The 13880-nt window shown below is 47.4% G+C and overlaps 1 protein-coding gene across 3 annotated transcripts in view; it reads right to left on the reverse strand.

Annotated features, from left to right (window-relative positions):
* Positions 1–13653, reverse strand: part of NECTIN4 (nectin cell adhesion molecule 4) — a 155675-nt gene extending 142022 nt beyond the window's left edge. For 2 of the 3 annotated variants that reach the window (XR_014972285.1, XM_085638914.1), the window contains exon 1: positions 13079–13563. Coding sequence is in view for 2 of the 3 variants with exons in the window: in XM_085638914.1 (XP_085495040.1) it covers positions 13079–13133 (55 nt within the window). In the remaining variant the exon portion in view is untranslated. Of the gene's footprint in view, positions 1–13078 lie in introns of all 3 variants that reach the window. The other variant, XM_085638913.1, reaches the window with a different exon arrangement.
* Between the last annotated feature and the right edge of the window lie 227 nt (positions 13654–13880).

Consider the following 13880-nt stretch of genomic DNA (forward strand, 5'->3'; position numbering starts at 1 on the left):
TTTCAAATGTGATGCCATTAAATAGGGGTACCACCTCCCTCCTGGTCATTACAAACATTGCTACCAGCACTGGACCTTTGTGTGATCTCTAAAGTAGTCTGGAGGGTGTAGTCTTGTTGTATTGAACTATTGGACGGACACACCTGGACTCATTGATTTGTAGGTGGAATGTTCAGGAGTGGAGACAGTGTCCATCATGACCAGGAGTGACGTGGTCACCCTACTATGAAAGAGGACATGTTCTATCACCTTAATATCTGTACGGCAGAGGCTTCTTACGTGTAATTGGAGACTGTGACTGAAGACCCCTGTGCTATCTGGTAGCGCAAGACGCGCTCATCTGAATCCTATCAGTTTCCTAACCCGCGATGGGTGTCCTCGTAATGTTCACTCCAACGCGTCGGGCGGGATTAGCCAGACATCTCTCAAGCTGGCGGTGGTAAGTGGCTCAGGGAGAAGCCATCAGAACAGAGGAAATGGGCTCCTGCTTTGGGTAGCTCCATGACACCTCTTCTGCAAGGCAATGTTTTACAAGAGTGAGGCAATGTTTGTCAGCTAATCCCTGATAGCCTGTGCACACTCATGTGGAGAGACTTGCACTGAGGATCTCAACAGCTGAGGACCTTGTACTTTGACCTGCAATCTCGCCTCTATGAGGAAATAGTACGAGGCTTTCTAAGCCTGGATGACTGTGATGGGCGGTGGTGGAAAGGGCATCGCAATCCCCTCCGCTGGAGTCTTTCTGAGGTCCAAAGATTTGTTTGGGAGCATAAAGGTTTATGTGTACCCTCTAGGCCCTGTTTTACATGCCAAGTGGATTGCATCCCTTTTTTATCCACAGAAATACATTTCAATGAACTTATGTCATTCTATTCAGAACCAGAAATTACTAAAAGTACATAAATCCGAAATTAGGTTAATAAAGAAAGAATGGGACCAGGAATAGTTTAAGGGATATGGTTGGGGTCAGGCAGAGGGTTAGGGTAATTGTTATGGTCATATTCGAAGGGATATGACCTGCGATTAAGCTGCAACTTAAATAAATAAATACAAAAATGGATAACAGCAATCATTTACGTACCAAACTGTGTAAATTACAAGCTGGCATAAGTGAAATTGTGTCCTGTGGCTAAGATCTTGCGTTACTCTGGTTCGAAATTGCACGGAGTAAGACAATACCCGACTTCCTTCTTTCTTCTGGTCTCTATTTTGTTTTCAAAGAGTGGTGAAGCTCAGCTTCCAATGCCCACACCTCTCTTCTCTCCAGGAGCATCCTCGGGTTTTCTCCACCCGGCCTCATTGTCCTATAGTACCCCCTTTTACTGGTCCCAATCTGACCTGTACTTATATTAATCATCCGATGACACCCCACTTCATTGTACAGCAGCCATTCAATTGAGCACATGTAACAGTGTTTCTTTTGTGAATGTTTTACGAGATGTCTTTAATAATTTAGCTCTTTTTCCAGGCTCCCACTCACTCCCTGTTTACACACACTTTATCATTTCACCAGAGGATCTCCAACGCCGCTAAACAAAATTGTGTACCTCAATTCAATTCAATATTTATTACAGATTTGGAACTCCAATGAGGTCCACATAAAATTGTGTATCTCATTTGGCAGTGTGTGATAGTTTTCTTCTTTTTCTGACCTTCTCTGCTAATAGCCTTCACTGTTTTTCTCTTCTGTTCTTTAATTGGATGTACTGCCCTCCTCAAACTCTCTTTCCACACACAGAACTTCAAAGAGCCAGTCTTTGAGGTCCTAGTAGCTCCTCAATGTGTAAAAAAAAAAAAAGTAATTAAAAATAAGGGCGGGCCTAAAGTTTTTGTTAGGAGCCCACAGCTGGTGCTGCCGAAATAATGCTGAATTCGTTTTGATTCCACCTCAGCCTCATTTTTTTACCACCCTTAACTTCTTGTCACTATGTCCCACTTTCTCGTTCTTTTCCATCTCTGGATTTGTCTCTGTGCCATTATTTTCCAGTATCTCTCTTCCTCGTTCGTTCTCTTTTTTCTACTGTTCTCTCTTTCTTGCTTTGCGTCAGAGCGCCAGTGTGCAACACCTCCCAATGCCGAAACAGGATTTCAGAACCTTTTACAAAGTGATAACCTACCCAGCCCCTGTCCTTGAAGGGAACCACCCATGGGTGTGTAGTCATTAGGTCTCACCTACGCAGCGTGCATGCGCTGCATAGGAGAGGACCTCATGTAATCGATCAGCTTTGCTCCCCAAAAACGTGCACGCGTTGCATTGCTTTCTATTGCAACATGTGCACATTTGGCGATTTCCTTGCGGGAGCGAGCAGCATCATATGTTAACAATTCTCACGCTCGCTGGGGAACCAGCAGGGCGCGCAGGGCCATCTGTCTGGTGTCAGGTTTCCTTGCCGCTTGCTGCTTTAATTAATTTCCTGAAGGGCTCGCGCTTTCCATTGCCGCTTTTCTGTGCCTGACCGCGCTGGTTTAATGTCAGCCGCGGAAACACAAGCAATTGGGATTACAGTTCAAACAATTTTGCCCTCTTCGGGTTTATCTTTCAGCTCTTTCCTGAAATAACCATTTCCTAACTATTATGACACAAATTATAGAGCCAGCGATCCGTGCCTTTAAACGCCGGATTTGAAAGGGCTGTTGAGCCACTGAACTAGAAAACATTAAAGATGTTAAGGTACAGCTCCAAAAATAGTGATTCATCTACTGCAAATTATACATCCGAACTTTGAATGTCCCAGTTTCTATTTTTTTTTTGTTTAGTTACACTGGGTGAGTATGCGTGCTTGTAAGTTGTATTAGGGTCATCGTTTGTGCAAGTGTCTATGTGGTGTGGGATGCCTATGTGTATGTTTGTTTAGAGGCTGGGACGTATGTGTGTGTGATTAGCGTGATGTGTGTGGCAAGCTCTTTGTGTTCCTTTCAGGTGCTGAAATAAATGTGTGTCAGTTCACAGAGTGGGCGGTTGTATGTGCACATAAATTTACAGCGTGCTCTGTGTGTAAAAGCAAAGAGCGGTGTGTCGTACATGTGTGTTTTGGGTGTTCTGAGTGCGTCTGTGCACACAGGATACTGCACGTATACATAGAGATACAGGATGCCCAACGTGCCGGTATACTCTGTCTGTGACAAAATGCACAGCAGAGGCTGTGCGAGTTTAGCAGTTTTTTTTATCTTACAACCAGATAACAGGACATCCACTTCTGGGCATTGTCTTTAAAATAGCACCGTTATACGACCCCGCCCGCCCCGCCCCATTGATGCATTTCAAAGTTTGTCAGCCACCACTGCAACTCCCAGAATGCAATGGACTAAAATGAAAACTCCGCGTTCACCCTTGCTATCGCAAGATAAAGCACTGGAATCGGATGGTCAATAATTTTTTATAAACTGAGCCATAATTCCATAGCCGCCTGATGACGTTTTCTAATGAACATAAAGGCGACTGTCCTTATTGTCAGCAGCCGGAAACACCAAGATTTTCCAAACTGTGGGCTGAACATTTGTTCTAAAAGGACCCAACGACTGCATTTTAAGTTTGCGATAATCGTCTTGAGCAATCTGATAAATTCTGGAATCAGTTTGAAGTGCATAATCTATTTGAATAATCTTGTCATGGCTTTTACTGCATGTTTTGAATAAAGTACATTTCATATCAAAGACAAACATTTGGGAAGCTACAGAGCTTCATCCATGAGAAAATAGAACGAGCATTGGCATAGTCAATAGGTCTCGCTTTTGGGACTTTATAAGTATTTAGTTATGCAGCACAATATCCTTGTGCAACAACATTAACTGTTGCATGGTTAAACACTTATGCTTGTTTTTAGTTTATTGCGACTCAAATGTCCTTCATGGTGAGTGATTGTCGTACCAGGTAGAGAGTGGACCTATGGGACACATGGAAAACCCCATCAGGCTGAGGAGAAGCGGGCTGCTTTTAGAAATGGACCAACTGAGGGATTCTGAGGTATCCTGCCTGGCAAATGGCCCATAGGAATGCCAACAGTTTTCTTTTAGGCATTTACATGAAACCCCCATACCCCTGCCCCACATCGGTCCTCTTGGTGATGGTGGGACACACACCCTACATTCACTTTGTAAATATTGGATTAGTTTGAAGACATCTGTCAGGGCTCATTTTACAGCCTCGGCCCATGCAGGGTAGAGCAGTGGGGCCGGGTGGAGTATTTCGACATACGGCGACGAGGGAAAAATAAATTATTTATTTCATTTCCCGTTGTGGTCTCCTGTTGAATCCCCCTCCAACCTAGCCCCACTGCCCCACCGCTCTTACCGGCGTGGGCTGCGGCTGTCTTTTTAGCTCCCACTCTATCTGTGATCCGTAGTGGTTCACTGTGAACTATTTAATGAAGAAGGCACGAGGACCTGTTAAATCTCCACTGTGTCTCCACCCTCCTGCAAAGAGAACTTCCTATTGCAGAAAGTCTACGTTTGTTCTCTGTGACTTTCGGGTCACATGGTCTCTGCTGAAAAGAATATAGCAGATGCCTCCAATGATGGCACTTTTAATATTGTGGACACTGGACCGAGAAGGCCATCTTCCTCCAGACAGACTACTAACTGCTAACATTAAGTAAAAATCCAACCAGTCCTCATTTCTAGGCCATCCCCAAACCAAAAGGTGAAATGTTCTCCACCACTAAGCTAAGAATTTGAGACAACGAGGCATCCAGGCTTTTAGTCTTGTTTACTTCTATTTGGAGCATCTCAACTTCTCTAATATTCATCCGAGTGTTGATCTATAAACATTTGACGTTGGGTACCATGTCCCCAGTGAACCAGTCAAAAGCCAGTTTAAGTACTAACCTATCAGACCAGATTCAACTATCCTGATCCTCTCTGATTCAAGAAAGTGGTCACCCCTTAGCGGTGAGAAGTGTTGACAAGCGTCTTCTGTTTAGGAGCTCTGTAGCTTTACACCAATTTAGACAGACTTTGTAATCACAGAAACAGCCAATCATGCATCTAAGCCATAAAGTGGCTTTGGTTTTGTGATGGAAACTGCACAGTAGGCGTCAGAGCTGACTTTAGGTTAATCAAGAGATTGACTACTTTAGAGAAGCAAATTGTTGGTTGGCAGAGTTGGTTACATGTGAGGTCATGTTTGCCATTGCATAAACGTTGCTCCTTCCAGGTTGGGCTCTTAAAAGCATGACTCTCTCCACAATGTCTACGGCTTTGATATAGACTGATGTTGGTGTCTACTCACTGGCAAAGTCACTTGGTCCGGAGACAGGTATTCCTTTTCTTTTGGGGGTTTGGCTTCTAGATTAGGGAATGGGCAAGAATCCAGGTAGCTTGTGTCTCCCACAGGGCACCAGCGAAGCTCGAGTTGCCACATCAGCTGGTGGGATGCGAAAGGTCATCTCGTCTTCGGGTCGGAGGGAGCACACGTCCCATCGGACCGCTATGGTCTTATGATCTACAGGATCCTTTGCTCAGGTCAGACAGAGGACCTTCTCCAATGATTTTCATTTTGTGTTCATGTCTGGTGGAATCATTGTTTGCATCAAAGGCAACAACTGTGTCCTTCGCCCTCATCATGTTCTATGTAGGGATCCAATATGGATGAATCTTTCGTGGGATCAAACAAGGCATTCAACTCATAAGGTCCAAAGTATGTTTGTGCCTGAAAAAAACGATACTGTACCATTGTTCAGACTGCGTTGAACAAAATCTGACATCCCTCTGCATGGCCGCCCACACCTGCTGTTCTACGGTTAAAAACAGCATTATAAATTGGCTCTGTTAAATTTTTTTAAGTGATGCACACTCCACTTAACGTATCGTATGACTTGAGCAAACAGATAACTTTGTGGTCTAGCCTGCTCTTCTCGAAGCCTGCTGGATACACTTCAGCACGCCAACCCTGAAGATTGGCATTCGCTACAGTACGTGCGAGGCAAGTCCTCATTATAAAGCCACAAAATTCCGCCTCTTGGACTGTTTTGCAACTCAGCAGTGACCTGGAATAACACTAGTAGATACTCTCAATAAAACTTTATACTAAGCTGTTTTAACCAGTGGAAGTGATAGTCCATATCTGGAACCCACCCAGTTCCCTAAAAACACCTCACTATGGAACCAGTTCTTCTGATCCTGGGCCCTGCAGAATACTATTGAGATACCCTACCACATACTGTTTTTGCCTTGACCAAAACAAACACTTGAAGATCACCTGTTAGATTGCACGTGTGCATCGAAGACTGGTTTCATGAGGACAGGTGGATAGTGCAACGCTGCAAACTCAATCGTTCCTGGTTGAGCAGCCCTGTTGAGTTATTTTGTTTTAATACAGCACTTAATGATGGTGGATGGCCTGTTTCTAAGCACCTCTGGCTTTGGCAGATAAGGGGACTGTGGCATCATATTTGATGATTTGATTTTTCTAGAATCACACAATTTTGGGGGGGTGGTAAGCCAAGATTGCAACTCGGGTGTCCTAGAGCCAAAGACCACAACACAGTTCCCGATCACTACTGTGATGTCACTTGAAGTCTCAGTCTGAGTTTTCTGTGGGACTAACTAGGGGGCGTTAACATTTGTCCGGCATACTGTGATTCATAGTCAGAAAAAATGATACTGAAAACAGACAATGTTGCTATTTTGTGAATGGAGCTATTTTTGTTTTAGTTTATATTGCACTTTCTTTGCATTTTTCAGCACGCAACGCTCTACCGGTACTAAATTGCAGCCCGATGGGCATTTTTCCCTGCCCGTTGGAGGAACTCTGTTAAATCTTGTGGAGTTTTTGTGTAACCGCGAAATTCCGCAGAGTAAATTCCGCAAGTTCTGCCCACCCCTAGTATAGTGGTCACTCCCAAAGGACCCTTTGAGCAGCAAGTCTGTTCAAGAGCTCTATAACAGCTTAAGCTACCATGTCCAGTGGCATCAGACTCTCCTTGTGAATTGTAAGTTCCGCTACCATTCCATATACACAATGACAATGGAGTGTCGTAACCTTGTGTGACATCACTTGTACGTCATAGGGATTTAGCGCAGGAGTTTCAAATGAATCACGCTGTGCATCATGGGAAAGATGCTGCAGGCTCTAACTGATTGTTATTGGCAAGATCAGAGTTTTCCACTGTGGTTTCAGATATAGAAACCAAACGTTCATAAGAATTACTTGTTGTAAGATGAGATACAGAATCACCACCCCCACAAGTTAATTTATCAACAAATAGATGCATTGAAAAACCTAGAGCAAGAAACTCCCCTTGTGACACTATTTGTGCAAAAACTTGCATAGAGTGATTTTGTGGTAAGTGGGACGCGTGTTCTTGATTCAGTATCAGCTATGCCGGTGCATAAGTGCTAGAACTGCTTCCCCCACTTGAGTAAATGGTTTTCTATAACGCAAACTCGACCCGAAGGTATTGGAGCACTTTACATGAGCACCAGTTACATTACACAAGGTCACATTCATTTTTACGGTAGTCACGGGGAGAGGAAGTGATTTACCCAGAATGCTGAGCCGACACCGAGGCTCGAACCTGGTTCCCAGTCTACCAAGTCGGTAACTCTGGCCGTTAGGCCACATCCTCCCCCACTTCATCCTCTTGTGCCACTCGTGGACTTCATCTGCTACATTTAAACAGTTAAGCTGTTGGTTTTTAAACAGCACTAGGTAGATTTACCAACCCTTTGCACCTCTGCAAAGTCACACAAAGTGATGCCAAGACCAGAACTGGTATTTTCTTTCAAGGGTTTTTTTTGTGCTGGAAAACTGCACTTTAGGACACAAATAGGACTTTTGGCTACTTTGCACCATTTCACATTAAGGATAGGTTACATCCAGGATACCTGGGAATTCCAGCTCCAACACACGTTTCTGCACCAGTGCAGGGGAATGGGGAGTTGGTAGGCCACATGTAAATATGTCTCGTGGCAGCTTTATTAAAATATAGAGCTGGGCAGTGACCAAAGCTGCTACGCTGCTCTATATTTTAATAAATCTGGCCCTGTAATTGTATCCTTTAAAAAAATAAAAGAATGGGATATGTCTGGTTGAAGGCACCAGCATGGGTTCACCAAGTCAACCCCATTGGCTTGCATGGAGGCCAGGTCTGGCGTGCCACGGTGTGAAACAGACGTGCCTTGTTCACCAGGACCCAGGACCCGCCCATATTTTATGAGTAAACAACCTGCAGTGCACGTGTGCTTTATAACCAGCTAGAGCGCGAGCCACCAGAGTGAGCAAGCGATTGGCAAACCCTTTTATAGTCCACCAATGTGCTCTTCCCGACAGGCCTTGGGTCAAAAGTATTAATCATGGAAGACTGGAGCACCGCCCTCTGGATCAAGAACTCAGAGGGACCACAAGGAAATTTGAAAACATAACTAAAAATAAAAGACTCTTCGGTCTGGGATTGGGGCTACCGAAAGGAGTATCAGGTACTCACAGGGGCCACAACCCTCCAAGTGGCCTAGGGTACTCACAGGGGCCCTAACCCTCCAAGTGGCCTAGGGTACTCACAGGGGCCACAATCCTCCAAGTGGCCTAGGGTACTCACAGGGGCCACAACACTCCAATTGGCCTAGGGTACTCACAGGGGCCACAACCCCCCAATTGGCCTAGGGTACTCACAGGGGCCACAACCCCCCAATTGGCCTAGGGTACTCACAGGGGCCACAACACTCCAAGTGGCCTAGGGTACTCACAGGGGCCACAACACTCCAAGTGGCCTAGGGTACTCACAGGGGCCACAACATCCAAGTGGCCTAGGGTACTCACAGGGGCCACAACCCTCCAAGTGGCCTAGGATACTCACGGGCCACAACACTCCAAGAGGCCTAGGGTACTCACGGGGGCCACAACACTCCAAGTGGCCTAGGGTACTCACAGGGGCCACAACCCTCCAAGTGGATTAGGGTACTCACAGGGCCATAACATCCAAGTGGCCTAGGGTACTCACAGGGGCCACAACCCTCCAAGTGGCCTAGGGTACTCACTGGGGCCGCAACACTCCAAGTGGCCTAGGGTACTCACAGGGGCCCCACACCGCTCCAAGTGGCCTAGGGTACTCACAGGGGCCACCACACTCCAAGTGGCCTAGGGTACTCACAGGGGCCACAACCCTCCAAGTGGCCTAGGGTACTCACAGGGGCCACAACACTCCAAGTGGCCTAGGGTACTCACAGGGGCCACAACACTCCAAGTGGCCTAGGGTACTCACAGGGGCCACAACCCTCCAAGTGGCCTAGGGTACTCACTGGGGCCGCAACACTCCAAGTGGCCTAGGGTACTCACTGGGGCCGCAACACTCCAAGTGGCCTAGGGTACTCACAGGGGCCCCACACCGCTCCAAGTGGCCTAGGGTACTCACAGGGGCCACAACCCTCCAAGTGGATTAGGGTACTCACAGGGCCATAACATCCAAGTGGCCTAGGGTACTCACAGGGGCCACAACCCTCCAAGTGGCCTAGGGTACTCACTGGGGCCGCAACACTCCAAGTGGCCTAGGGTACTCACAGGGGCCCCACACCGCTCCAAGTGGCCTAGGGTACTCACAGGGGCCACCACACTCCAAGTGGCCTGGGTACTCACAGGGGCCACAACCCTCCAAGTGGCCTAGGGTACTCACAGGGGCCACAACACTCCAAGTGGCCTAGGGTACTCACAGGGGCCACAACCCTCCAAGTGGCCTAGGGTACTCACTGGGGCCGCAACACTCCAAGTGGCCTAGGGTACTCACTGGGGCCGCAACACTCCAAGTGGCCTAGGGTACTCACAGGGGCCCCACACCGCTCCAAGTGGCCTAGGGTACTCACAGGGGCCACCACACTCCAAGTGGCCTAGGGTACTCACAGGGGCCACAACCCTCCAAGTGGCCTAGGGTACTCACAGGGGCCACAACACTCCAAGTGGCCTAGGGTACTCTCAAGGGCCACAACCCTCTAGGGTACTCACAGGCCCCACACCGCTCCAAGTGGCCTAGCTATCACTGGTGCGGGAGTTGCAGTGATACCGGGGCCTGCTGAATCCTGATTGTTGGAGTATTTTACTAGCCAAACAACAGAGGCCCATTTCCCTTGCGTACACTAGGGCCTGTGGCACCCTCGCTACACCACTTGCACTGTAGCCGTTTTGTCCAAAGTTTTGGCTGCAGAATTGTCTCGTTGAGTAGGCCACCGGAAGTTTTATCAGAAGCCCTGAATCCACAGACCTTTGCCTAAGCCAATCAATCAATGTTATTTTGTAAAGCACAGCACCACTCACCCGCTAGGGTCTCTGGTGGAGGGGGGAGGGGTGTAGCTAAGCAGGCCTACACTAGATACAATCGTGTGTGGACCCAAAATGAGTTTGTTGCGTCTGTAAGAGGATCGGCTGGGGCAGAGTCAGTGACGTGTCTGGTTGTTTGTTGACCTTATGACTAACCCAGGGGAGCCTTACTCAATAGGCAGCGCGAGGGCTGGTACAGGTGCACGGGGAGTGTCCAAGGTGGCACGAACAGCCTGGAAGCAAGGGCAGGAGAGAGGGAGAAAGAGAAACAGCAAAATACACGGGCTCAGGTAACTGACTCACAAGAAGCAGCTGTTCAGCCAATCACAGCACGGGTCCTGTGGAAATATATCCTGTTCCCCCCCAATCTGATTGAGTTGATAAAGACAGCCACACTAATGACTTTAATCTCATATTCAATTTTTGTAGTAATCTGGGTAGGTCTTGGGGGTCATTGGAAGATATATTAATCCGACTTGGGGTTACCTTACAGGAAATAGAAGAAATGTTAGGGTCAATCTTGGGGGTGCTGGTTGCAAATTGGTCAGCAGATTTAAGGACATGTGATTTCATTTCAAGAAAATGCGTGGCATTGGTATTCATGCCAAGAGCAGCCGGTGCCAGCCATGCCCCTCTCAGGCAGATGTACATTTCCTGGGCGCTGGGGTCATCTGTGACAGTTTCACGAATAAATGCGGCCTGTGAGTCCATTTACTAGGATTTGGAATACTATGGGGGCATTTCAGGGCACGTGGTACGTGTATTGTTTAGAAGCATGGATCTTGTCAGCCAATCAGGTACCGTCTCGGGAGTTGGACTATTTGGGGCTGACTGGGTAGTTAGAAACAGCAGAGGGGAGGGAGGATTGTGACATCACTAGAGCATGGAGGGGTTTGAGTCTATCTTCGATGTTTTTAGGAAACTTTTCTGGAGTGAATCAGTCCAGTTCATCAGAATTAACTTAATCTGGTTTAGGGCATTCGGCCCAGGCCAGGCAGATGTATTCACTCGTGAACCCCAAAACCCAGATTAACAACAGCCCGAGGCAACTCACTCTCAGTAGAACAACAAGTAGATACGATGAAAGAAAAATCACTGGACAAGGAGCTCTCTACATTTGAGACACCGTGCAACCCTACAATTGAGCCACGCAACACCCTACAATTGAGGCACAGGGCACAACGGAGCCCTGCAACACCCTATAATTGAGCACTTCTCTGCACTGTGAAGGATATGGGAATAAAAAGGGAACTATGCCGAGGCGTGAAGTAACGTAAACCCATTGAACAGAGCCAAAAACTCTGAAAAGAAACCTGTTGTGTTGAAAACACTCACAATAAAGACCGCAGAGCCTGTCATTAGACGATTGTGCTTCGCTCGCTCGCAGCTTGGAGCATTTTTAACAATAGGCTTAGACATAGAATTGCGCGGAATTAGCTAATGGCGGTGCGGCGCACTACTTAAAGGGAACAGAACTTTGATTGTGCAGAAAAAAAGAGAAAAGAAAACCTCAGGCGGGGCCTTCAGCGGCCTTTTCAAAAAGCCCCCGGCAGACCATGTTGTAGGGAGCTCTGTACCTGGGGTTGTCACTATCTGACGCCACCTGAGAGTGTATCGCGTCACACTGACCCCTCCACCCGGTGGCTGGGCGGACTAATGTGGACTCAACGGAATTGTGTCTGAGCTCATAGTCACAGTTTTGAATCCGGTGGACCCACTCAGCCTTTCATCCTTACGAAGTTGATCAAACGCATAGCTTTAAGTTGGGAAACACTAAACACCTCCTGGCTCCTGTGTGTCAATAGCGCCAAGAGGTTCAATATAGCGCTCCCTCTACAAATACACATTATGTGTGTAGCAAAAACATTTCAAAATGTGTGAATTCACAATTAGAAAATGTACCTATTGTTGTCCAGTGTTCAGTGCTGGCTGTAAACGAGCCCACATGCATGGTCACAGTTTCGAATCCGGAGAGCCCACCCAGACGTTTATCCTTCACAGGTCGATAAAATGCCGAGCCGTGACTTAGGAAACACGAATCATTTGTAATGTGGCAATAGCGCTAGGGGGTACATTGGGGGCAACAAAGCGCTCTACAAATACACGTCATGGGAAGTAAATATATTCGAATTTCTGAATTCACCATCAGTGTCTATTGTTTTTCAGTATTCCGTGCTGGCTGTGAATCAGAACATGTGCTCCCCCTCCCCACGCCTCCCCGCCACCACCAGCACCCCAAACACACAAAACATGGATGTCAGCCATGAGACCGGGACTTGTCACCTCGCGGGTTACAACGTTTCAACAAAGCTCTCACTGTCGATTAGCACGAAAATGCGCTAAGCATGCGGTAATCGTAGTAACACACATGTTATCTATCACATAGCAAAAATATCAACTTTACCACCAACAGAAAGTGGCGGTAAAATGAAATACTCCACGCAAAAATGCAGAAACTTGCACTGTGTATACCCACTGCTTTTTATTCACAAGTCATGTGGGCTAAGGCTCTACCAGGGTTAATAACGCTGAACACAAAATTCACCTTATGTATCATCTAGAAAGCAGGGCGCTTGTATTTAAGACAGTAGTCTATCGTTTAGATAGCGCCAACTCGGTCGCCGAGGTTTCAAGGCGCTGTTACAGGCACTTTGAGTAGACAAGTCTAATTAAATTAAACTGCTGTAAGCAAATCTGAGGGACCCCACCAGGCTGAAATATCCTGCCGCAGGTCCGTCAACCCACAAAGCTCTCTAACTAGCGCACAGATACAAGTCAGCTCATACTGGGCGGCGCTATAAAAGCACAGTAAATATTATTCGGATTGTTTCGTACCTTCAAAGCTCAGCAGCAGCAGTAAAATAGTCCAGGTGGTCCCGGAAAAGTCCATTTTGCTCGCGCGTCGACGGCCCACGTGAAGAAAGGTGGCAGGTGGATTTTCTCCTGAGACCAACAAGCTAACAAGACACCTTCCTGGCCCTAAAGGTGTCTCGGCAGGTTCCACATGGTCTGCCCGGGGGACAAGCAGGTTGTGTTTTGGGAGGGAAACCGAGAAAAGGAACTCAAAAGCTGACAGGGCAGTTCCTGCGGACAGATTTTCCCACGTTCCGTAATGTAAAACCACCCGGAGCTCTGTCTTCTAGCAGTTGCGTCAATTCCACGTGTGTCCGGGCCCCCTTCCGCCGTCGCTCTCGTCGCCACCTGCTCTATAGACCCAAAAAGTCTGTAAACAAGTTCGTGAAAAATGTTGAAAATAAAGAACGGTGAGCTGCGTGCTCCCCCAGCGCCGCTACAGGCATTAAAGCATTAAGCACTAACCTGCTTGACAGGTTGAAACAGGTGTTTCTAAAAGGGGCGGGGCCTGGCGGGGAGAGCGGCCCAACCCAGCAGCAAACTTACTAGACATGTCTGATAATTGTTCGTCATAATTACCTTATTGTCTTCAGGCCGAGGGTTGGACTTCGCGCCGCTCTGAAGTTGTTTTCCTGGCGCTAGGAGTTCAAACCTGGCCTCCTCCAAAGGAATAGGTGTTTTTCCGGTTTTTCCGTGTGACCGAATGTGGACCCAAAGTTTTTCCTAGGAGCCCGCCGCCGGCACGGCTGAATGCCACAGATGCCAACAAAACGGATGCCTGTCC

This window comes from Triturus cristatus, chromosome 12 (assembly GCF_964204655.1).
Source record: "Triturus cristatus chromosome 12, aTriCri1.1, whole genome shotgun sequence".
NCBI classification, from domain to species: domain Eukaryota; kingdom Metazoa; phylum Chordata; class Amphibia; order Caudata; family Salamandridae; genus Triturus; species Triturus cristatus.